This window comes from Theobroma cacao, chromosome 9, assembly GCF_053813885.1.
Source record: "Theobroma cacao isolate CCN51 chromosome 9, ASM5381388v1, whole genome shotgun sequence".
NCBI lineage: Eukaryota > Viridiplantae > Streptophyta > Magnoliopsida > Malvales > Malvaceae > Theobroma > Theobroma cacao.
Window position 1 is genome coordinate 6,396,733 of NC_142647.1, and position 25,408 is coordinate 6,422,140.

At 33.4% G+C, this 25,408-nt stretch overlaps 1 protein-coding gene across 4 annotated transcripts; it reads left to right on the top strand.

Moving 5' to 3' along the window:
- Positions 1 to 7,991: 7,991 nt before the first annotated feature.
- Positions 7,992 to 19,486, top strand: LOC18588680 (protein argonaute PNH1-like). Of its 4 annotated transcripts, none has more exons than XM_018128412.2 (24): positions 7,992 to 8,299; positions 9,470 to 9,569; positions 12,745 to 13,094; positions 13,200 to 13,408; positions 13,534 to 13,680; positions 13,785 to 13,918; positions 14,030 to 14,139; positions 14,731 to 14,837; positions 14,937 to 15,075; positions 15,154 to 15,270; positions 15,577 to 15,684; positions 15,815 to 15,886; positions 16,002 to 16,124; positions 16,273 to 16,432; positions 16,673 to 16,794; positions 16,919 to 17,056; positions 17,132 to 17,274; positions 17,773 to 17,835; positions 17,999 to 18,062; positions 18,135 to 18,270; positions 18,526 to 18,599; positions 18,721 to 18,815; positions 18,896 to 18,927; positions 19,095 to 19,486. In XM_018128412.2, the coding sequence occupies exons 3-24, from the start codon at positions 12,747 to 12,749 to the stop codon at positions 19,262 to 19,264; spliced, it is 2,811 nt and encodes a 936-aa protein (XP_017983901.2). In that variant the 5' UTR covers positions 7,992 to 8,299; positions 9,470 to 9,569; positions 12,745 to 12,746; the 3' UTR covers positions 19,265 to 19,486. The 4 variants fall into 4 exon arrangements, with proteins under 4 accessions (XP_017983901.2, XP_088666262.1, XP_088666263.1 ...); XM_088810136.1 differs by lacking the exon at positions 7,992 to 8,299 and adding an exon at positions 8,685 to 8,838; XM_088810137.1 differs by lacking the exons at positions 7,992 to 8,299; positions 9,470 to 9,569 and adding an exon at positions 9,841 to 10,009.
- Positions 19,487 to 25,408: the final 5,922 nt, after the last annotated feature.

Consider the following 25,408-nt stretch of genomic DNA (forward strand, 5'->3'; position numbering starts at 1 on the left):
ATCCAAAATTGTTTATTATTTATATTTTTGAAATACTTATATATATATATATATATAAAGAAAAAAGGATAAGTAACAAAAAGAAATACCATGTGGTTTACTTAACTACATTATGGTATTTTCAGTTACATTTTTTTATATTTTAAAAATAAAATGATTAAAATATGTTTTATTTCATTAATTTAAATATTAAAAATAAAATAAAAAATCTTTAAAATTTTTAAAAATAGACATAACTGTGTTACATAAAAAAAAATCTAAAAATACATCAGATAATTAAATGTAAAATTTTAAACTTAAAGATGCAAATTAATTCTACTTCAAACTACAACATATTTTTTTATAATTTATTTTTTAAAAAAAGGGTTGATATATGCAATAATTTTTGAATACAGATATGCAATAATGTTACTACAAAAAAATTTTCAATAAAATTATAAACCTCAATACATAATAATAACATAATGTATTTTTTTAATTACATTTTCAAAATATGTCCTAAACATAATTAGTGTCAAGTGCGATAACGTCTTTCTTAATTGATAAGAGAGGCAATAGTAGATTATATTTAAATGAGTTTATATTTGACATATTATTGATGTATAAATTTTATACATTATTAACGAATCAAATGTTACAAGAATTAAAAATCAAATATTTTTAAATTATGAATATTTATTTTTTAAAATTTTTAATTTTTAAATTTAGTTATTAATAAAATGATAATATTTGATTCAATAATACATAAAATCTATACACTTACCCCACATCTATCTAAATTTTATTTAAATTTGCTCACTATATAGTACCCTGTCAGCGAGAACATTGCTCTTTTGGGCTTACTTTTTGGGCTAAGAAAACCACGTTAGAGAATAAAAATTAGGGTGAAGAGGTAACAAGAAATTTGACACTCGAAAGGAAGAAAAAATGAGAAAGTTTTGATAGGAAGTTACTTGGTCGGTGGTCACTTTTATAGACGTGTGAGTATATTGATTATTATATAAACAACAGGTCTGCTAAATTGTTTAAGGAATAGTTATTAATTCAAGGCTTCCTTTTTATGTTCAATGGAGCTGAACTGAGGGTTGTTTCATGGGACCTTAATGCTTTAGTGTATCTCTGCTTGTTCTACATTTGTCGTCCGACAATCCTGTGTTTCAGCTTCATTGATTGCTGGTCTGTTAATGATTTTGCAGAATGACTGTGGGCCTAGCTGAAGAATGCTGTGAGAAAGATTAGGAACAGAATCATTGGTTCATGAAGATTTTTGGACACTTGGAACAAATGATATGGAAACAAATCATTGGTTCAATGCATCACCTACTAATCATTAAGTATCCATACAATTCTACTGGCTCACAATTTGGGTTCACATTGACAGATATATTGCGACTTTGAGTTTGAGTCATTTTCTTGTTCTCATGGTTGAATTTTATCCTTGATGGAAAGTAAAAGTAATGAAAGAAATTCTTTTGTCACTGAAAATATAATACTTTAGATAACATAACGGTCAATAAAATTATATGTAATTTATAACATTTTAATATTAATATAAGAATTTATTTAAATAAAAATTATAAAACTCTATTAGCTCATGTTAGCTTAGACCTTAAAGGCCTCGCTGTTGCAAGTTCATAAGAGCTTTAAACGTTTTATTTACCCGAATTTGTCTAATAATCAGATTCTGAGACCTTGGAACATTATTCACTGAGGAAACATGGACACCAGCATGTTACTGTTTATTGTGGACGGTGGAGATTTACTGTATTCATATGTTGCTGATGCTATGCTTACATGTTTGCAGAACTTGTCAAATTTCATCTTAGAATCTTTGGCTGTCGGGTTCAGACACAAGCCTGTACTGTTCCTAATTGATCAAGTTTTTACGTGCTTGTCTTTTCCATTTTAAATTAGCACACAACATCGTGAGCCGTTCTATCCTAGCTACCTTAGCTGCATTTGCAAAGTAGCTTCTTTTATGATTGGGTGATAATAGGAATTAGGGAGGGGGCACCCCCAGTCTAATTGCAGTAATAAAGTTGAAAAGAGGTAGGCATGGTGGCGAGTCACCTCATCTGTTCTTTGATTCTGTTCCTTTACTTCTTTTACTTTTAATAGGGTAACATATCACTTATGTGAGATCAGGCATAGTATACTAGATTTCGTGATGATAAAATTACTTTAAGGTTTCATCAGGAAAGATAAGGGTATAGGTTAAGTTTGATATATTGTTATGAATGTAATTATTGAGAATATAAATTTATAATATTTAGTAAATTATAAAAAAGTGATGATTATAAAAAATATAATTATTAAAAAAATTATATTATAGTATCTAATTTAAAAATATTTTAATAAAAATATAATATAAAATTACCTTTATGTATAAAATTATAAAATTTAAATATAATTTTAAGCTGCTTGGCATTTTCTTTATCTCATGATTGCGAGATCCAAACATTTTTCTTTCTCAAATTCTCTCAACTTTTTAATAAATTACTTCGATTATAAACTATTTAAAGTGTTTCTCTTTCAAATTTTGATATCTAAAATACAAATTTTTCTTAAACATTTTTAAAATTTTTGAAAATTTGAGTTAGGGTTTCATAAAACTTTAACAGTCTCAATCTCTCCAATTTTTGAATTTAACAAAAAAATTTGATCCAAATGTACCAATAACTAACTACCCTTCCTACAAGTGGCGAGAAAAAAGAAAGAAGAATATAATAGAAAATTAAAAAGAAGAATCGGAAGGTCAAGTTAAGGAAAAAAAAATTTTTAACTTTCTTTTGCTAAAGAAAAATAACTTTCTCCTTGTGAAAGTGAGAGGTGAGAGATGGGAATTCATTGCAATCACATTATAAATAGGAGAACTTTCTCATCATAAAACACTAATCAAACAATGTAAAGTAATTCCCTAAAATTTAATTACAGGAAATATTCCTCGCTTGCCGTTTAGTAAACGCCCCCGTTGAGGTGGAGGAGCAAGCATTCATTTGAGTAAAAGGTCCGAGGTCTCTGCAAGTTGGGGCAAAAAGCTAGGACTAAGAGGGAACTGCGAAAAGAATGTACTAAATAGTAGATCCTAGGAGGACCTCGGAGAGCGGGGGACTCCTGACCTGACGTATGAGTGCGTAAAGAACAGAGTAGAAGGGCCCGCCAGATGGGCTAGGCGGCTAGGCCTAACTCTAGGTCGTTCTCCTTAGTCCTTAAAGGCCTAACCCAACTTTGATGGACCTACTCTTTCTGTCTTTTGTTTATTAATAATTTTGTTTGTTGATACGACTACATTAAAGCCTTCCAGGAAGAATGACAGAGGCAGGCAAGCAGCGGTAAAAGAACAGGAGAGGAGAGCCATATGTAGAGGCATGCAGTGGACAAGCAGGAGAAAAAACCTTGCTGCATTCCTGGCTCGGCAGCAAGGGTGTAAATCAGAGAAAATTTGTACAATCCTGTAACCATCCTGCGGTGTTAACAAGATGCATGTTTATCTGAATTACATCACGGGAGATAATATTCACTCATTGTTTTTTGTTGGTGGCCTTCTTTTGACAAGAATGATGGAACAAAGTTACAAAATCTTCATCCCCATTTTTTGCGCTCTCAATGTTCCACGTACAAACAAAAGAGTGGAACAGTATAAACATGTAGCTGATCTGGTTTTGGGGTTTTCTTGTCTCCACCACACAATGATTACAAAATGTCTCAACCAGTCACCAGTCACAACAGTGTGGCATTTCTTATCTTATCGTTGCTAGCAAAAGGAATGTCGGTGAAAAGGGGGGAAAAAAAAGAAAAGATGAAAGCTCAAAAAGTAATAGGTATTGCACGAAATGTAAAATGTTTTACCCATCATAGTATTGGCATCGATGGTCTCGTCCCTTTCCTAGTAGAAACAGACAAACTGGATTTGAATTATGTGGGTCTAATCCTTAATAATGCTTTGAAAAGGAAATCTTCTAGTCTTAAAAAATGCAGGTTTTCCTTATGATTCTGAATATACCGGTGTAAGGGAGCATCTTCCTCCCTGATTGGCTATGTGGTTATGGTGGGATCAAATTACGACAACAATTTTAGTCTTTCTAAGCATTAACTTTTTATTACTATCCCAGCACATTGCCATGGTTGCTCATCACTATACTTTTTCAACATTTCACATGTCTCAAGTGGGGTTTCTTCAAGCTTTTTGATGGATCATCTTCAATGAAATAGACTTATTCAGGTGGAAGGAGGAATGGGAGGGTGATTTACAAGCATAATCCTATTGCAGTTATTCCACGAGAGCAATTGGAATTTAGCTCTTGGCTCCCACGAATACATGTATGATGCCAATTGCAAACACTTCTGTTTGGGTGCTTGTCACAAAATTCAATGGTCCTTCATCTCCTTTTAAACTCCAATCCTTAAACCAAAAAAGGACATATTCATTCCATCTCTATGCCCTAACCGAATCTTGACATTCTTTTTTTCTTTTTTCCTTTTTTGTTATAATAAGAATTGGTGCTCAACATATTTCAAGCAGCTGACTAGTACAATAATGGAAATCAAAACTATTCTTCTCTAACATATACTGGTAGGCATCATGCCACAAGGCCAAGACCTTGCTTGTAAGAATTGAAGCCCACTTCTCCCCTTATTTTGTTTTTCTTTTCAGTTTTTATTTTTCTTTCAAACATAAGAAAAACAACAAGTGGAGTATCTATTAATTTTGACATACTCATATCCAAATCCGATTGTAAAATCTAATATCTATACCCTACTCAAACTCAATTAACAATATCTTACTAAAACTCAAACTTATTTATTTAATTAAAAATAATATAAGTACTCGCTACACAACTCGATTCAACCAGAATTTAATAATAAAAATACAAATGAATTATTTTTATTTTTTTAAGTTAATTAAAATTAAGTAATAAATTCAATTTAAATATTATACTTATGAAATTTATAAATTAAAATAAATAATTTGTCAATTATAAATAATATAACAATTAAAATAAATTTTAAAAATATATTATTTATATTCCAGTTTAGATAACAGAGACTCTAAAATTATTATCTGTACCCTACCCTAAATCGTTTATAAAATACCCCTAATTTTAACTAAACAAATTAAATAATACTAAATTGCCATTTACGTGATACTCATTGCCAAGTCACATTTCAACGATCTCTTACTTTTTCACTTTCTCTGCTTTTTAGGTTGAGAAAACTTTTTGGGTCTTTTATTTTGACTGGGTTAGCCCGTCCAATCTTTAGCCCATCATTAATCCAAAATCCGTCCTCACTTTCTCCAACTATGGCACTAGAGCGCCAGCGGCTGCGCCCTGCTTCTATTCAGATTAATTCAAAGGGGACTTCTTTTATAAAACGTCACGTGAATTGCACTGGGTCTAAATCCAATCATGGAGAGTGTCACGATTTTAACGAGGAGAAGTCGTGAATTTCACATAAAAGTTGTACGTTTTCACAAGAAATACAAAAACATTACACTTTTAACAAAGAATCATAAAAAAATTTTTGATACGAGAAAAAAAAATTTTTTACAAGATAAAATTATTAAGTCAACGAATCAAAATAAATAATATCTTACAAATAAGTGTGAATTATAACACAAAACCTCTCAATTTGACCAACTCAGTTGCCTGGTGCAATTTTTCTATTTAATTAGCTTACCTCCACTACTTATTTGCAATTCTGAATTGAGCATTGTTGTCTTCCATGCATCATGAAGTATTATTCTTGGGCTTGGCTAAAGCTCTTTCTTAAAATAACATTTGGTATGCAAGAAGTGAGAGTACATTTCTTACAAAATGCTCAATTAAATTGTATTGTAATATTTGTTTTATAACAAATTATTTTAATATAAGATTGTAATACAGTTCAAAATTGCATTGTACTCTGAATATTGTTAAAAATATATTTGCCCCTCAATGTTGTTGCTTTGTTCAAAACATTTTATAATGTTATAATTTGGTTTTTTATATAGATTTTGAGAATATCTTTTTATTATTCTCAATAGTTATAGAGACTATTAATAAAATTTATATTATCTTTTAAAAAAATTAAAATTAAAATATATAATACAGAAATTATGTTAAGAAATAAAATAAAATATATAAGATTACAATAAAAAAATAAAATATATGACATTAAAAATATATTTAAAATATGATATTATATAAAAATTAACAATAAAAAATACAAGTATATTAAACTTGCATTTTAATAAATAAACATAATTCTAAAAATTGACATTATATTTTTAACAAAGTATTTATAAACCAAACGCTGCAATGATATATTTCTTATATTTTGATTATTATTTTACTTATATACCAAACACTATAATGTTATTTTTTCACAATCATATTACTTACAATCATATTACATTGTAAAGTATCAAACATTACTTAAGTGTTTGTATGAAATATTTCAGATCGAAATTCCCGTTCTACTATAGTTAAACCACACTTAAATTAGCATATATACATATTCCAATGCTATTCCCCTTTCATGCAAGATTTCTTGCCAACCAGTTTTATTATTATTATTTGTTGGATCGAATTTCAAGTACAAGTGACAAGTCTCCTGTTTTAGTCAAAAGATCTTCATGTACACTTATCGGAAAAGGACTAATTTCCAAGCAATCCTACATATCTGCGTAAAGCAAATTTGTATTATCAAAACTTTTGCTGAGTAGAGTTATAAAAGTAAGCGCCCAATTTAATCAGATGCATGGTGTCGCCATATTCCATTTCTGATCCGAAATCACTTCATGCCATCAGTTTTGTAGACCATGTCATGTTATGACCAACAAGTTAGTACCATGCTTTCCAAGTTGTGAAACGTTTTGCAGAGAGACCTGAGGATTCTTTGATATATAGGGCCATCAAGAGTTTGATGAACCTTCTCTATACGACCATTAGTACTTTGCCCCAGTTGGCATGGTGAAAGATTAATTGAATGTCACTTTTATGTTATGTATAGCTAAGAACAAAATCAATACACTACATATGAACAAAGTAGTGTATTCATAATTCATAAAATAATTAATTGAACATAATTAGGATATATAAAAATGAATTAGCAAGTGAAATCATACTTTTGCTTGTGTTGATATTAGACGTCACAACCAAATTCATACTATATATAATTCACTGTCAATTTGTCAATTATAAATTTATACTATATTTTAATTTTATTAGGAGGTGCAAATCAAAGCTCTCTAGTTTTGCTCAATAACATATTCTTACCCATTTTGCACTAGTATTGGTGCTATATATATATAGATATATAGATTGGATCTAACTTTGATGCTTTTAAACACATTATACAATCAGATCCACCAATCATGTAGTCTTGAACTAAGGGATAACACTAAGGAAAGAACGAGGAAAAGGAGCCTATAGCTAAGTGCCAATTATATATGTAATCTTGAACAAAGGAAAAAGACATTGGAGATGCAGAGGAAGGACGCTTATGGAGTCTTGAATTAAGGAATAAGACTTTTTAATTAAAAGAAAAAAGAAGTAAGGAAAGGAGCATAAAGAAGAACATTATCCAAATCTTATGGTATTATTGTGGGTAGTTATTTGTCATGCAAAGCAAATCAATCATTATAACAACTGTTGAAGAAGTTGGAATCAACATGACGCAAACCACTTTAGGGGCTGATGATTACCTATTCATTTTATATATGATAAGAAAATAAGGCTTAAATTCGAGTTTAAGCTGTCCAACCTCAATCTTTTCTCCCCTAATTGCCGCCATAGAAAAGCACTCACCCGGAAAGAAAAAGAAACAAACGAAATTTGCCCTACGGGTCGATGTAAATAGTAGTATCCATTTTTTGTTGGCTATGTAATTATATGTTTTTTCACTTGTAAATCCATAATTCATCACGTAATGCTACTCAGTAGTAGTAGTAGTAGTATATAAGAGCCTCGAAAGGAGAACCTGCCTTCTCTCCTTTTTTAAAGACCCAACTCAACCTTTTGCTTTACACCTCTTACTCTCTCTGTCTCACATACATATCATCCTCATCTCTCTCTTTTCTCTTTCTCTTTCACCGGAATCTCAAATTCCGGCCACATATCCACCCCCCAGAACCTGACACACTCTCTCTTTTTTTCATCAATTATTCAACGATCTTTTCTTTATTCATATACGTCAGATCTTCAAGGATTAGAAATAAAAAACCAGCTTGGAAAAGCACTGAAAGCCTTGCCACAGAGATAGACTAGTCCACCAACACCCACCACTACCTCTGTTATCTTTCCTTCTCGGTCTCAGAGTATGGAATCTTACACCTTTTATCGATTTGTTTTAGTTTATTTTTAATTGGTTTAATTTCAAACGTTAGCTTTGCTATGCTTTTTATTCAAATCCCATTTCTCTTTTGCTGTTTATAAATGCAAAAGTTCATCAGTTTTTATCAGTTGCACGCTTTCATGCTCGAAGAAAGAAAGAAACAAAGGCCTAAAGCTCCCCCCATCTCAGAAAGCTATTTCCCACACTCTTTCTCGTTTAAAGTTTCCTTTTCTTAAAGGTGGTGAGTGTTTGCTGATGGATGGAAAGCTGAGAATCATTATTATAATAATCTAAGGAAACAAACCATTCCCAAAAATACTCGACCCCCCATAATCTTTTCATACCCCTTCTTCACAGCTTGCGCTTCCCTGGTATATTCGTGTGCTTCGTTTTCCAAGAAAGACATTCTTTCTTTTCAGCAACAGTTTTTAATCAAGTTTCATTATTTCATCCCTGAAAAAAAAAAAACACTCTCTTTCCTGGAGCTTTCCTCCTCTCAACTATTAGCAATATCATGATTAGGTCAGGATTTCCTTCTAAGATCAAGTTTTTTTTTTGCAAAGTGCCACTTCATTAACTCTAAAATGGGTATTAAGCTTTCAAACTCTCTCTTTGGTTTTGACTCAAACCCATGCACATTGTTGATCTTGCTTTACTTTGACAGCTTGTGCTTTAATGTCCATATCTCTTGCAGGCAGTTTTACTTTTAATCTCATGCATTAAATCTCTCTCTCTTTCTTTTTAGGTCTCTAGATCTTGTCTTTAATTTGTTATCCTCGTACATTTCACCTCCCAGGGTCCATGTATCTTCTTTTTTTTTTCACAATCTTTCGACTTTCATAGCTCACTTACCCAAAATACTCACTATCCAGCACCTACAAAACTTGCCGACCACTAGTATACTACTATACCAAGGACCCCAAATTCCATGTGGCACCATTTCATCTGCTTTCCATGTCTCTGATATCTGAATCTTTAGCCATAGTACAGTAAAGATTTGGCCTATGCTACACAAAACCCGTTTCTCTTACTTTGTATAGCTATATAGCCGCAGTTTGCTGCACATATATCTAAGCTTTGCCAATATCTCCAGCCTGATCTTTCTTTCTGTCACTAAATAATCGATCAGCACTTAAAAATATATTCTTTGCAGAGTATGGGCGCTGGAATTTCTGGTTGTTGAGAAAGCTGATGAGGAAATAACCGCATTTATTGCTAACGTGATGTTCCATAAGGAAACGTAAAAGCAAAAGGTTCGTTGCAGATTCACCCTACTTACCTCCCTCTCTCCTTCAATAACTACTATCGGCGTTTTTACAGACTTTTGCTTTTAACCCCTCAAGGAGGAAAGTACAAAACTTACTCTCTAGTCTATATCAACTATAATTGTTAAGTTGTATATTTATTTTTCATAGCATTTAGGAGTAAAAAGACAGTAAAAGTCGGATAAAAATATAAGAGTTAAATTTGGAAATGAAAATAAATATAATATTTATCCTTACTCTTTGACTCGCTCTCTCTCTCTTTCTCTCTTTCTCTCTGTTTCCTCTCTTTCCATATCTACGTTTCATGATTGCTATGGATGTTGGTATGGCGCTTGGCGTTTGATTCTCAGCCATATCTGCGTAGCAGAGGAGAATTACGGATATTCCTCTTTGATACATAGCCATCACCTAGGAGAAAAAAAAAAAAGGTGTGGGTTTTTTTCTTTCTTGTTTTTTTAAAGGGAAGCTATCCTTTTTGGTCATATTTCGGCTGGTCCTAAGCTTTTTCTCCTCACTTTTCTTTTTCGTGATCAATAGTAATGGTTTTGTTAGTGCTTTGAGCTTTTCGTTTGTATTTTTTGTCTTATCTTTTTAATGTTTTTCTCTTTTTATCGTTTTGTAGACAATCATATGTTTTGAGGATCGACAATGTTGGCTAAATATCTTGTCAATATATATATATATATATATGTTTAAATTCATAGGTAGTGACATCGGTTTTGATGCACAATGAAGGTATAATATACTATAAAAATGTGCAGAAATTGAGGTATAATTGTTCCTATTAATTATGGAAACAACATTACTTTTTAAGTAAATTGGCCTTTTTTTGCCTTAAAACTTTCAACGAGTGTTAAAATTTAAACTCTTACCAAAGCAAAGAATAGGGGGAATTGTGGGAATTTCTATGAAAGAACATAAACCCAAAGATTAGGAAAAAGAAAATTTCATGAAAAATGTACCTATAAGTAAAGTCTATAGATGGTGATGGTTGTAGAATAGGATTGGCAGTGCCTGCCTAGTGATTCTAAAACCCAAAAAAGCCAAAAACCCTGTATTATAGTCAATGAATCTTGTTCTGAAGGGCAGCTCCACGACACAACTGTACTGCTTCATGCAGACAGCTTGGATTATCTGGGAGACTGTCATTTTTGACTTGGATTTTATTACAAAGATAGTACAACTATTGGCTATTACTACTTACCTTTTTTCTTTTCTTTTCCTGCAAAATTTAAAGTATATATGAGTATAAATGGTACTACTCCTTAATTTGTTGTGATTTCAAGTTCAGTGTTTCCATCGCTTAGACCTAAAGATACTTTAAACTCTTGTATGTTCCCTTTAGGTCTTTATACCTTTCTAAGTAGATCAAATCAGACTGCTATAATTTCATGTTGTTGGCTTCTTCATTTGCTTGGTTCAGCTAGCTGTCTGCCTGTACGCTTTGGGCTGAGCTCAGGTGTACCTTAAGCTTTTTTTTTCTTCACACTCTGCAATTTTTAAAAAGAAAAGGCCCCTTTGGGTTGGTAAAGTTGCCTGCATTTGCAACCAATTGTTTGTAGTTTCAAAACCCTGTAAATTCCTGGGGTTTATGAAATTCAGAATCTTGAAACTACTTTTTCATTGTGAAATCAAATCATAATTTAGTTTCCCGAATGTGAGATTTCTTGTTGCTTTTCTTTTCAAATAATTATTTGTATAATTGTTTTTCCTTCAATGGGCCATACATTTGAGCCCAAGTATTAGCTAAAATAAGAGTTGAGGTTGGACCATTTATCTCCACTGAAAGGAAAGGGACATGTCATTTGATTGTTCTTCATGTCTTGTAATAATCCCACGGTTGGTAACTATGGCATTTATCCTCACGTTCCAAATTTTCTATGCTGAATATAAATGCCTCCCTGCCAGAAAAAGGTGCAGCTGACAAATTGCAGCTAAACTTATCCCAAAGCAAAAGCGAAAAAAGTTCAGAACAATACAATGTGTCCGGTTAATAAACAACAAGGAAAACGACATAAGCTGCAAAGTATTTGAGGACTTTACTGTTTTGTTTTAGGGTTGAGCCAAGAGTTATCCGAATCTACCAGTTTTTAAGCCTAATTGTTACTACTGTTATCCGTTTGAGGCGCTGATTTTCCTATCTGTTGTGTTTCTGTTCTGTTCTTTGTGTGCTGTCTGGTGCTTATGTTTAGTCGCTGTTGGTGGGCTTTGGGAGGAGTTAAAGCTCCTTTATACTCCTCTGAAAAAAGCAGTTTATACATGCTAGATTACAAGCTGTCCCGCAAAGAAGTTGGAGAAAAATACAGCCTTCAATGCCACTAGGACCACAGGCGGCACAATTGCCGCTATGATCAGGATTAAACCCACAATGTCAAATTGTGGTCCTTCTCACTGAACTATGTTTTACTTCCACTGGAGAAGCTGATCCAAATTCTTCATTCTTTTTTTCCCTTTGAGTCCTAATATTGAAAGCTAAGATGATTCCACAGGGAGAGGGAGGGAAGATATGAGAAACCATACATGTAACAATGGCTTCACAGCTACATGGTATATAACATTAAAAACCATGGAGATGGCGAAAGCTAGCTGCATATTTTTGTTTGCTAATGGAAATGTGCTTGTTTTTGTTTTTCATGAACTTGTTTATGAACTTTTCATGAGCCGACAAATGGCTTGTGTATGAACTTGTCTTTAACTTCTTTCACACTTGGTAATTCTTTGTTTCTTTGTTCATTTCTTTTCATGGTTGGAGGTTTTTCTGAATCTTTGCTCCGTGGATTCTTGCTTTTTTGCATGTTTGCATGTCTCTTTTGGTCATCCTATTCAGAGAATATGCAGAGCTATAGAGTAAAACACTATCGATATTTGATGCTATATACATCTCCTCTTTCTTTTCTTTTTCTCTTTCCCTCCTTTTTTTAGCTTGCTGCAACCGTTACACTGCTTCGTGTTTTCCCATTTGTTTTCACGGTTCTCTAAAAACCAATCCCTTATGGTAAGATTCTCGCAGAAAACGTGTACAATGTTAAGCCATTACCTTTCAAAGGTAGTTTTTTGAGTCATCACTTTGTGATCTGTCTCGTCTTTTGGTGAACCCTCTCTCTCTCTCTTCATTGAGATAGAATTACTTAAATCAACTAATTGAATATTGTTTGTTCTACAGAAATGCCTCACATGCATATGAGAGACCTGAAGGAGAACCATGTGGTGTCAAGGGAACCTCTAAAGAGTTCCATGAATCAGAAGAAATCACCCCAAATGATCATCAAAAGTGGGGATAGATTTGAAGATGGCAAGAAGAGTCTGGGAAGGAAAAATGGAAGGAGAAGAGTCAGAGGACATAAAGTAGATAGGTTACAAGATGCAAAGCTTGAGTCAAGCATGGGTTCTATTCCATGCAAGAGCCTTATGTTCCACAGAAGGCCTGGCTATGGCCAGTTGGGAACTAAGTGTATGGTTAAAGCCAACCATTTTCTTGCTGAGATACCAGGATCTGACTTGAGTCATTATAGTGTAAGTTTTGCTCTATTTAAAAAAAAATACTACTAATGGTTAACTAGGTGAAATGCTGAGACTTAGGTTTGACAATTTATTGTTGTGTAATGTTTCTTGGAACAGGTAGAAATAAACCCGGAAGTTGCTTCTCGTAAACTGAACAAAGCTATTATGACAGAGCTAGTTAAACTTCACAGAAACAGCGACTTGGGGATGAGGCTTCCTGTTTTTGATGGAAGGAAAAACCTATACACAGCAGGATCACTGCCTTTTACCTCTAAGGAGTTCAATGTAATATTGGCTGATGATGATGAAGGAACGGGCAATGCTAGGTAATTCATCCATTAAAACTGGTTCATACTAATTTTCTCCTTAACTGGTTCATTTTAATTGGAATATATCCGGGATCTGTTTCAACTACTGAAGGTTTTGATGCAAATACTGCTAATTTAATCAGGAGAAGGGAATTTAAAGTGACAATAAAGTTTGTAGCTCTCGCTAGCATGGCACAATTGAGCAACCTGCTTTCTGGGATTCAAGTTGATACCCCTCAAGAAGCCCTTAATATTATCGATACTGTGTTAAGGGAACTTGCGGCTCAAAGGTGCATCTTTTTTGTTTTAACTTTTTCTTCTGTTTCTTTTGTGAGGTATGATCCCACTGACAGCAGATTCTAACTTGTCATAATCTTTATTTCGATGAATATAGGTACATATCAGTTGGAAGGTTCCTTTACTCTCCTCATATCAAGAAACCACAAGCACTGGGAGGTGGCTTAGAATCATGGCGCGGCTTCTACCAGAGTATAAGACCTACTCAGATGGGATTGTCACTGAACATTGGTAAAATCCTGCTAGACATTCTCAATTGATAGAAGCATTGCTTTTATCAGCCTTTTTTTTATGCTGGAATCCAATAGTCTGCTTTGTTCTTATCTTGTCTTTTTGTGTTAGATATGTCAACGACTGCATTCATTGAACCACTACCTGTCATTGATTTTGTTGCTCAAATTTTGGGTAAAGATGTGTATTCAAGGCCAATGTCAGATGCAGATCGTGTTAAGGTATTGTACTGTGTGGCTCATGATGGCTTCCCTCCTTGCAATGCATATAAACATGTCATTGTTGGCATTCTTGAAAATTATAAGTAGATCCTGTAGTTTAACATTCGAACACTGTAATAGTTATAACACAGGTTGCAAAATCTTCACCATCTCCAGGTAAGGATTGAAATTCTGAACTGCAACTTAAAAACAGGAGTTTGTTGCATCCAAACCAGATTTATAAATTCAATTCCCAAGGCCGTGATGTAACCCTCTTGCTATTTACATCTAGTTCCTGATAGAGTGATAGTGGTCAATTTCATTTTGCCTCAAATGTTGTGCAAACTCGGATACCATTATATGACATAAAAAACCATAATGTCAAGTCCTGGTAACTGCTTCAACAACATATCCATGTTTCTTCTAACGTTTGAGACAACACTATGGTACTTTGCCACGTAGCTATAGTCTAATGGCATTCTCATCACTATTCATTGTGGGCTTTTAGCTCTGACAGCTTCTTCTGAAATCACATTAACATGTAGGAAGTTTATATCTATCCTTCACTTAGACTGGCAAATTGCAATTTATCTTTTTGGGAATGTTTTTTAGGTTAAGAAAGCCCTCAGAGGTGTAAAAGTGGAAGTGACTCACAGAGGAAATGTACGCAGAAAGTACAGGGTTTCAGGGTTGACAACTCAGCCAACAAGGGAGCTAAGGTATATTTTTTCTTGAACTTGGCCTCCTGTTTCTCAAATTTGAAAGTTTGTCTTTGCTTCTTCCTGGAAATTAAATTTTTTTTGTTTTCCTTTCATCAGTTTCCCACTTGATGAGCATATGAACATGAAATCAGTTGTTGAGTACTTTCAAGAGATGTATGGATATACAATTAGATATGCACACCTACCTTGCCTTCAAGTAGGAAATGAGAAAAAGGTGAACTACTTGCCCATGGAGGTATGCATTGCCCAATTTTCTTTAAGCTTGTATGCAGCATTGAGGGTTCCAACCAACGTAATATAAATCCTATCACAGGCTTGCAAGATAGTTGAAGGACAGAGATATACAAAAGGGCTGAATGAAAAACAGATTACTTCTCTGCTAAAAGTTTCCTGCCAAAGACCTCGTGAACAAGAATTGGATATCTTACAGGTCTAAAGCACAGTTCCTTGGATTATTTGGTGTCTTTTTCGAATAAACAGATGAATATAAAACTTAAAGAATATTGTATAGGCTACTTTTAGTTAATTGCTTTCTTGCTGTGTTGTTTTACTTCAGTCACTGAACCATAGCAGATAATAATTATATTCATCAACATGGAAATTAGCAAGTTGTCTTATTTGTCATCATAGTAATAAAGGATAACAATAGCAAGGTGGATGAAATTAGTGTGCATTTCAGTTTTTGCCTGCCTGGAGAAAACAATGATGACCTAAAAGTTTTTTGGTGTCTTTACAGACAGTTCATCAAAATAATTATGATCAAGATCCTTATGCAAAAGAGTTTGGCATCAGCATAGACAGCAAGCTTGCATCAATTGAGGCTCGGGTTCTTCCTGCTCCATGGGTAATGTTGAAGTCACTGTTAATTCATTTTTTTTTCCTTCTTTCTTTCTGGCAGTCATTGTCAATTCTTCTACATGATACAGCTTCTTACTCTCTAACATTTTGTTCTTTTGTCCTCTTTCTTTCTAAAGCTGAAGTATAACGATACTGGAAAAGAAAAAGAATATTTGCCTCAAGTTGGTCAGTGGAATATGATGAACAAGGTTAGTCTATGTCAAGGTGTGAAAGATACCAAGACTTCACCCGAAATGGCATCCTTATATTTTACTCCATGTTACTTCTATCTAAAGAAGGGCAATTCTTGTTGCTTTGCTGCAGAAAGTGATAAATGGAAGCACTGTAAGATACTGGGCTTGTATCAACTTCTCACGAAGTGTTCAGGAGAGCACTGCTCATGGTTTTTGTCAGGAGTTGGTTCAGATGTGCCAAGTCTCTGGCATGGTGAATCTTCCTGACCTTTTTTTCGGCTAAATTGAATGCTATCTCAGCAATTATCTATAGTATTGCTTCCAATAACTGAGCAAAAAAAAATAGTATTGCTTCCAATAGTCTCCTTCAATGCCTGAACATCAATTGGACTTTATTTCAGGAATTTAATCGAGATCCTGTAATTCCTATATATTCAGCAAGACCAGATCAAGTTAAGAAAGCACTGAAATATGTATATCATGCTGCTGAAAACAAACTTGAAGGAAAAGAACTGGAATTACTCATTGCCATTCTTCCAGACAACAATGGCTCTCTGTATGGTATGTTCCACCTTGCAACTATATATCTGTACACTCAATTTGATTATGTTTAGCTGGATAATATTGTATGAATACAGCCTGCATATAGAGGTATATACATTATTAATATTTAAATCATTAATTTTTAAACATCATCTTCAAGCTTTAACTCTTTCACTCTGTTTAAACAGACACCCTCCCGCTGTTGAGATTAGATATGCCGCTTTTGTTTTGACTATGAGTAATTTGTTTTGCATTCAGGTGATCTTAAACGAATTTGTGAAACAGATCTGGGTTTGATTTCTCAATGCTGCCTCACAAAACATGTCTTCAAGATTAGCAGACAATACTTGGCAAATCTCTCCCTTAAAATAAATGTCAAGGTCAGTCATAACTGAATGATCTGTTCTCTTAACTAATCATGATCACAGAAATTGTTAGGTAATGATTTAATTTGCATTGTTCTTCTTTAAATCAAGACTATTTCTCAAGATTTTTATTTTTTAGATGGGGGGAAGAAATACTGTGCTCTTAGATGCTTTAAGTTGGAGAATTCCTTTGGTTAGTGACATTCCAACAATAATATTTGGGGCTGATGTAACTCATCCAGAATCTGGAGAGGACTCTAGTCCATCTATAGCTGCTGTAAGTAAGTTGAATCCTGTATGTTAAAAGCTGATAACATGTTGCTCCTTAGCCTTAATGATTGCTGGAATGCAGGTTGTGGCCTCACAAGACTGGCCAGAAGTGACAAAGTACGCTGGACTGGTATGTGCTCAGCCTCATAGGCAAGAATTAATTCAAGATCTGTTCAAAACCTGGCAAGATCCTCAATGGGGAACAGTTACTGGAGGCATGATCAGGTTTGTTCATTTAAGATTATTTCAGCCCATCAATCACTTATTTGGTATGGAGTCATATAGATGAAGTCATAATTCCAAGTCATAGCTTGTTGGTCATCTTGATCATCTTCAACTTTGTCTTATATGAACAAACTGCCCGATAAATTTTGAGACAATGGAGTTTAAAGTTGTGAACTACGTCAGTACGTGGTGGTGCCACATTAAGTGGTTTGACTTGAGTTTGGTAGTGGACTCAGTTTACGGTTTTAAGGTCTCTAGATGCATTAACATGGTCAATATCAAGTTTCAAAAGCTTTCCTGGCTAAAATTTCATTCTGCAAAAGCTTGCTTACTTGAAAACCAGTCTTTTTTGAGGTTACTGCATGCTTTTTTTCATCATATCATGTCCTCCCATGCTCTGTAACACTTATTAGGTAACGAGGGTGGATCCATTCCGTGCATTTTTTATTGATGTGCCAATATACTGATGGAAATTTAAATAAATTCATGGTCATGCAGGGAGCTCTTACTTGCATTTAAGAAGGCCACTGGACAAAAGCCACTGAGGATAATCTTTTACAGGTCTGCCAGCTATGACTTGCAATCTTTAGTTTCATCCTGATAAGTTTATTTATTTATATTAGATGAGATGGCAAACAAAAAAGACTAATTTACACTTAATGAATAGCTACGCTTCAAACTATTCTAGTTCAAAGTTTTCTGATGTCCTCCAAAATTTGTGTAGAGATGGTGTCAGTGAAGGCCAGTTCTACCAGGTTCTACTGTATGAACTTGATGCCATACGGAAGGTTGGTTAACATAAAGACATATTGTGCTTATTAACTATGTTAATCCTATGCTTATACTGTGGTTATGTGCAGGCCTGTGCATCACTGGAATCTACTTACCAACCTCCAGTTACATTCATTGTGGTTCAAAAGAGGCATCACACTAGGCTGTTTGCAAGCAATCACAGTGACAGAAGCAGCACTGAGAAGAGTGGGAATATATTACCTGGTAAAAACCAGTGCTTTTTGTTCGTTCTGGGATTCATGGTTCGCTTAAGTAAAAATTAAGAACATAAATGGTGTCTCCAGTATCTAGCCAATTCCTTTCGAAAGAAACTAGGATTTCTGGATAAAAATAAACAGATGACTACTTAAAACCTCTTTCTGAGTTTATCAATCGAATTCCATCATGAGGTAGCTAGCTTTTTCCATCTATAATTAAAAAATGTTAAGATAAATATCTACATGAAGTTTCCAAATGCAGGGACGGTGGTGGACTCTAAGATCTGTCATCCAACTGAGTTTGACTTCTATCTGTGTAGTCATGCGGGAATCCAGGTATGGACTATAATCTTAGAGGTTTTTGCCTTATGGTTTTCAAATCATAATGTGTGAGGAAAGTTTGGCATTACAAGCCCTGCATATTAAACATGTTTACCTTCAAACCGGAAATTGACAGGGGACAAGTCGACCTGCTCACTATCATGTTCTGTGGGATGAAAATAACTTCACAGCGGATGAGATCCAGTCTCTGACCAACAACCTCTGTTACACGTAAGAATATTGATTTGTTTAATGTTACATGTTGCCTTTCTAGTTATCATGATTCAAATTAATGGATCATTTGATTGCAGGTATGCTCGGTGCACTCGATCTGTTTCTGTTGGTAACTCCTAATCTACCACTTACATGATTACTACATCCATTAATTTCCAAATTATCTTACAGCATGATTACACCATCTGTTTCTGTTGGCAATAGTGCAGCGGAGTGTGGTAAATTCTGTAAAAGTATGAGAAATCTGTAATGTATATTTGCTCTTTACGTATGCAGTGCCTCCAGCATATTATGCTCATCTAGCAGCCTACCGAGCTCGATTCTACATTGAACCAGAGGCAACCGAAAATGCTAAAGGGAGATGCACACGCACGAGCAATGGATCATCTGTCCGGCCCTTACCAGCATTGAAAGAGAGGGTGAAGAATGTGATGTTTTACTGTTAAAACAGGAGGAAGAAGCTGAGATGATACAGAGACCAAGGTGAAAGGGAAACTGTAAACAACATATGTACATTTGTTGTGTTTATATTGTAGAGAGGATTGTGCATTGAAAATTTTGAGAACGCAACAAGCAGCTTTTCTAACTGACTGTAACAGTTAACAGAAGATTAACAAAATTGAGTTTAGATGCATATATAATAGTTTATCTACCATTCTATATCTAAACGCATATATGAAGGCAGCCAAGTCTTTTCGGTACCAAGTTTAGGCAATGCTACCTTATAAAAGAATTATCGATAAGATCTCTTTTATTATAATCTTTACTAATATGTATTTTCACCTTATCATATTCTTTATAAATTTTACAATGATAAGATTATATGATATTGTATGTATCTCAAAACTATACCCATTTATTTACATTAAGGCCACTACCCCAATAATAGAGTCAAAACATTTTGTTACATCTTATAATCTAGAACAATTATGATAAATAAGGAATTGAAGTACTATATATAACTCCAAGCTTAATAATTCATTAACTAATTACATAAATTTTCTGCAATACAACCAAATAATATAGGATCATACCATATTTAGTTTAAATAAATAAAAAATGTATTAAAACATAAAAAAATAATTAATATAATTATTTATCTAATAAAAGAAATAATAAAATCGGTTTTAACAGCGTGCTATTAAGAAATTCCCCTCACACAATTTTGTACTTCGGAAAAAGCCATCTGGCACGAGATAACACCATGGAAGTTTGAGCATGTGACTGGTGTCCTTGCATCTTTCTTTGCTTTTTTCTTTATAATGTATAACTCCCATTGAAGGATAATAATTATTTCATTAGGTGAAACTTGGGTTGCTAATAAGCCAGGAAACCTGCTGACTGATATAAACGAGAAGCTGACTAATTAAAGACCGGCGGATAAAGTGAGAATCAACTGCACAGAGCTCATGAAGTATCCCAAAGGTACTTCCTCAAGGAATATTGAGGTCTAAAAACATTCAAGACTTGGCTGGGACGAAAGCAGGTTCAGTGGATGATAAGTCTTAAAGGTGACTGAGACTAAAGGGTGGTCGTGAGAGGGTAAAAATACTTAGCTTTATATTAAAGTAATTTGGTTTTTGGACCTCAATCTGTTATACTTCAAAGAAATGCTACTTTAACCTGAAAGTTTGAGACTCCATTTCCACCAGAGAATTTTCTTGCAGGTTTCATCTGATTTTTCATTGTCGAATTACCAAAAAGCTAGAATCTGGTTTAAAACTACAGTAACTATAGCCACTGGCTTCATGTTACACTGAGCCATGACAAATTTAAAGCACCAAACCAGAATACCCTACAAGCTGGTTTCCAAGCTGAAAAATCAACCACAATACATTTTTACTGTGCTGGGACGACTTTTGAACAAATGATAGCTGTCTTATAATTCAACGTAAACATCAACATTCGACAGTTGAACAAGTTTGAAAATTGATGCGAGCTGAAAAGAACACCACCAATGTATAGCAAACATCACAGTGTCCCTTTCGTCTCCCAGATTCTCAACCGCAAATCTGAAATGAAAAGCATATATCGTTGTCACTGACCCAAAACGCTGTAAAAAAGAAAAAAACTTGCTGGGTCAGTTTGGAAATATGAATAAATCTTCTTCAAGTCTTCAACTACCCACCCTTTTCCTGAAAGCAGATAGATGATAAATCGATTAATGGTTTAAAAAGTTTCAATTTGAAAGGGGGCGTGATGAGGTGCTATCCTTTGTATGGTGGAAACGATTGTTACAAGCTACTGTCATTGCATGTCTCAATCCACAAAGGTTGCTGTCTTTCTCAGTAGGGAAGAGTTCAACATCCATGCCTTATGCAATTACGTGTATGTTGGCTTGTTGATTTGATTTTTCCCTGGTCAATGACAAGAAACTGGAATCTAGACTTCTCACCCTTCCCCATTTAATCCATTTTCCATCCTTTAGTCCTGTTAATTAATTAATTGTTTAAACACACACACACACAAAATGCTTTTGAAATTATAGAGTTGAGACCACATTTAAGGAGATGAAAGAAAGTTAGAGCAGCCCCCAGCATTGACTACCGAGGTGCTAGTGATTGATTATTGAAGTTTATAACAATCTCCTTGAGGTTTGGTAGAAAATACACCCCTCTCTTGAAAAAGTTATGTTGTTAATTATTACAGTTAATTTTAGACTAAAAAACAAGCATACCCCCTGCTAATTATTTTTTTTCTCTTTTACACGAGACCTTTTTTTAACTACAAAATTATGAGATCTAATTAATTTTAAAATTAATTTAATTATTATGAAAGTAAATTTTAATTACTTTATATATTCTAATCCAATTACATATTAAACTTATATTTAATTCAATAATATATCAACTTTGAGAAAGAATGTAAGAAATTATCTTTAGTTAAAATAAATTAATTACCATTAATTTGTAAAAAAAGGTTTAGTGATAAAGAAATGGATTAAATAAAAAATAAAAAAGGAGGGAACAGTAGAAAAAATAAATATAAACAAAATGTGAAAATTTTTAGTATTAATTCAAAGAAAACTTTGCAAAAATGTTAATTTGACTAATGTTATTCTAATATCAGTTACTTTTTTAAGAAAGATTAAAAAAAATGTTTTTCAAACTAATTTGAAAAAAAATATTTTCATAAGTATTTTTTTAATATAATTATATAATTCAATATATTAAATTTGACGTGATCATAAACTAAATTTGATAGTAATTAAAGAAAATTTTCTAACTAATTAAATATTTCAACTGTATTTATAACTAATTAAATCTAAAAAATTTGTAAATAAAAGCAAACAGTCTTGGACAAAAGGGAAAAGAGAAAGCAAAATAAAAAAGAATTGAAAAAAATAAACAATAAAGGGATATACTTGTCTTTTTATTTGAAATTAACTTGGTAATTAACATTATTACTTTTTCTAAAAAGGTAAATATATTTTTAACGAAACCTTCAAAGAGATAAGAAGTTTCTTTTCAAATTAACGAATATAAGTGTATTTTTTACTAAACTAATCCGATTTTTATATTTTAGACATAATATCTAAAAAAATTTTAAATAAGTCAAAGATTGATAACAGTTAAACTTCAAGTTTCAAAATATAACATAAAAAAATAAAAAGTGTTAGAAGGCAAGAGAAAAGTTAGGTAAAATGTTTAAAAGGTTAATCTTTTCGAAAGTGAAACACGCTATGAGAGAGAAACATTAGAAAAATCAACATGAATTAATTAGGTAAAGTCTTTTCACTCCTTTGTGTCAAACCTTAATTTTAATAATATTATTTCCAAGGAAAGGAAGGTAGGCAAATGCAAAGCGAAAAAGTTTTTTTCTTTTTATGTGTAAGCCATCAATTTCATTGCTGTGAAACAATTAATGTAGTATAGTTAGCAATTTTAATAAAAAAGGACCACATTGGCATAATGGCATCGCCTTTACGTTGCACGTGGGACCTCCAATTTGATGGTGAATCTTTAATTTAAGACGGGTCAATTTCACTTCATATTGACCTTGCACTTCTTTTTCTTTTTCTTTCAATATTAAATTGTGGGTCCCCACAAAATTGACTCATTTTACTGACTCGAGTGAGAAAACAGGAGAGATATGTGACATCGCTGTCGACACGTGGGAAGAAATTGACACGTGAACATGCTGGGAAACCAGCATTTGTGGGCCCCCACCGTTGTGGCCTATTCTGGCCCACTTTGATTTCCCAAGATCCGAATTATTAGCACGTGAATCATTTCCACTCGGATCCGGGTTCTGTCATCTCAAAGGGTCACGCCCTCACCCGCTTGTTTGACTCTCTTTATTTAGCAGGGCCTCTTGGGCTGACCAACTCCCATCTTTCTTTGTTTAAGAAACGTCAAATTATTAAGCTAAGCAGTACAGACTTGTAACTTATTTTTTCTTTTTATGGGAGGTTTGAATCTTCGATTTTATAGCCTGCTGGAAATGGCGAGCCAAAGGGCAAAGACCCTTTTCTTTTTATGTAACTTATCATTATTCAGTAAACCTTTTTATTGTTCCTTGTGCTGATTGTTTCATCAATTTCAGCATTATAAATATAGGGTTCACTGAATTAACGAATTATAGTAATTAATTTTAGATTCAAGTTTTGTGGATAGTCTCATGTTGATTATGGTAATTTCCAAGTGTATAATACAACTTATTTTAACTCGCAAAATTGAACGATTTGTTTATTATTAGATTTTTTTATAAATTAGAAATCGAATATTATTTTTTAAAAGGTAAATTCTACTTATATTTTTTATGATTTTAACTTTTCTCATTTTGTGATTTTTTTTTAATTAGCACCTTGTGAATTTTGTTTTTTAATTTGCACCATATGGTTCTATTTCAGGAGAGTTATATTGTTAATTTTATCTTTAAAAATACCAAAATACTTTCAATTTAAATTTAATTAATTAATTTATATTTAATTTTTTAAAAATTTTATTTAATAAAATTAGTAACCTAACACTTGTGGAAACAAAAGTTAGCCACAAAAATTGAGAAAAAAAAAATCCACAAATGTACTAATTGGAGAAAAAAAACTTTAAAGTGTCATGTAAAAAAATTAAATCATAAAATATATAAGTAAACTTTACCTTTTTCTAAATCTGACTTTTCCTAAATCAATATGAGGATAGAAAAAACCAAGCGCATTTTAGTTCGATAAAATCATGCAAGTATCAACACTGATGAAATACCAAACATCCGATCGGAAGGATAGTTGAGTAATAATTCTTTTAAATCTAAACTCGCCTTTGTATATCGTTTAGGTCCAAAGTCCAGTTTGATTCATGATTAAAATGTTTAAGTACTTAGTGTTTCATTTCTTAGTGCAAGGCATTCATTTAAAATTTTAAACATAATTGATAGTGATGTACTCGAGTATTTAATTCAATTATTAATGTATGATTTTTAAAATTTAAATTCCTTATTTTTCAAATTAAAAAAAAAAGAATTTAAATACAGTTCAAACACCCATTCATGATGTTAGCCAAGGCCTTATAGTAGCTCACCATTAATATTAGTTGGTAGCTATGTGATTTATAATTAAAGACACCATAATCAGATACAGCAGAAGTAGTGTTTAGCGGATGGTGGGTGATGTGCTAGTGAGTCAGCGCACAGTGAAGGGAACGGGACATTACAGTTTGCAGGGAGAGACAGATCTCTCATGTGAGTAGTCTTCCTCTCTTTGCCATCTCTGGCTCTGGGGGGCTCTGTCTCATTATTTCGGTGAGGGGTCCCCGGTTCGCTTAATTTCGTGCCCTTTACTATTCGGTTTGTTTCAGAAAACCCACATGCATGATGCATCAGCTTCAGCTCCAGCTCCAGCTCCATCTCTCTCTCTTTCTCTCTCTCATGCTACATTACATTACATCTTTTAAATACCTAAGTAAACATAGTAAAGGAAGAATCAACCCCATTGGGCAGTGGGCCCCCACTCAGTTGTTTCTTGAAAAACATAAGCCATTGCTTTCACGTGTGCTTGTCATGCATGCCTGCCATTAAAAGTACTAACTCACACTTGCTTAAGCTTTTTCAAGTTTCCGTTGCTTCTAAATCCACTGGTTAGACTCGCATTTGATAAAATACAACAAATTTCTACTTTGTTTAGCTTGCAAGATGCAGTGCATTATTCTAAATCCATATGCTTTTTCCGTTTACAAGGCAAATTAAAGCCAAGGGGTATATATATCCAGCTTACAATTCTTTCTTATTAGAAAGATATACTAGTAGAAATAACACAGTGGAAAAAGTAGCTATTCCTATATATGGTTACTTTTGCAGAAGATTTGCTAGATTCAATGGCCTACCCACCCATCCCATATATTGCCACAAATGCCGGCAGCACTGATCATCTCCTGAGAAAATAAAGGAAGTTTTGGTGGTTGGATCAAATTTGGGTCATATTTGGTCACAAGCAGCACTTAAAACCTGAAAAAGGTCTCTGAAGAAATTCCCAGTTTAGAAAGTGTGAGGTACCAGCTGTGTGCCTCAGCCTTTGGCAACGACATGATTCCAGACACACACAATACTCAAAGACAAGTGCCAGCCTCTCATATGAGTTATGTTCATGCCAGATCCTG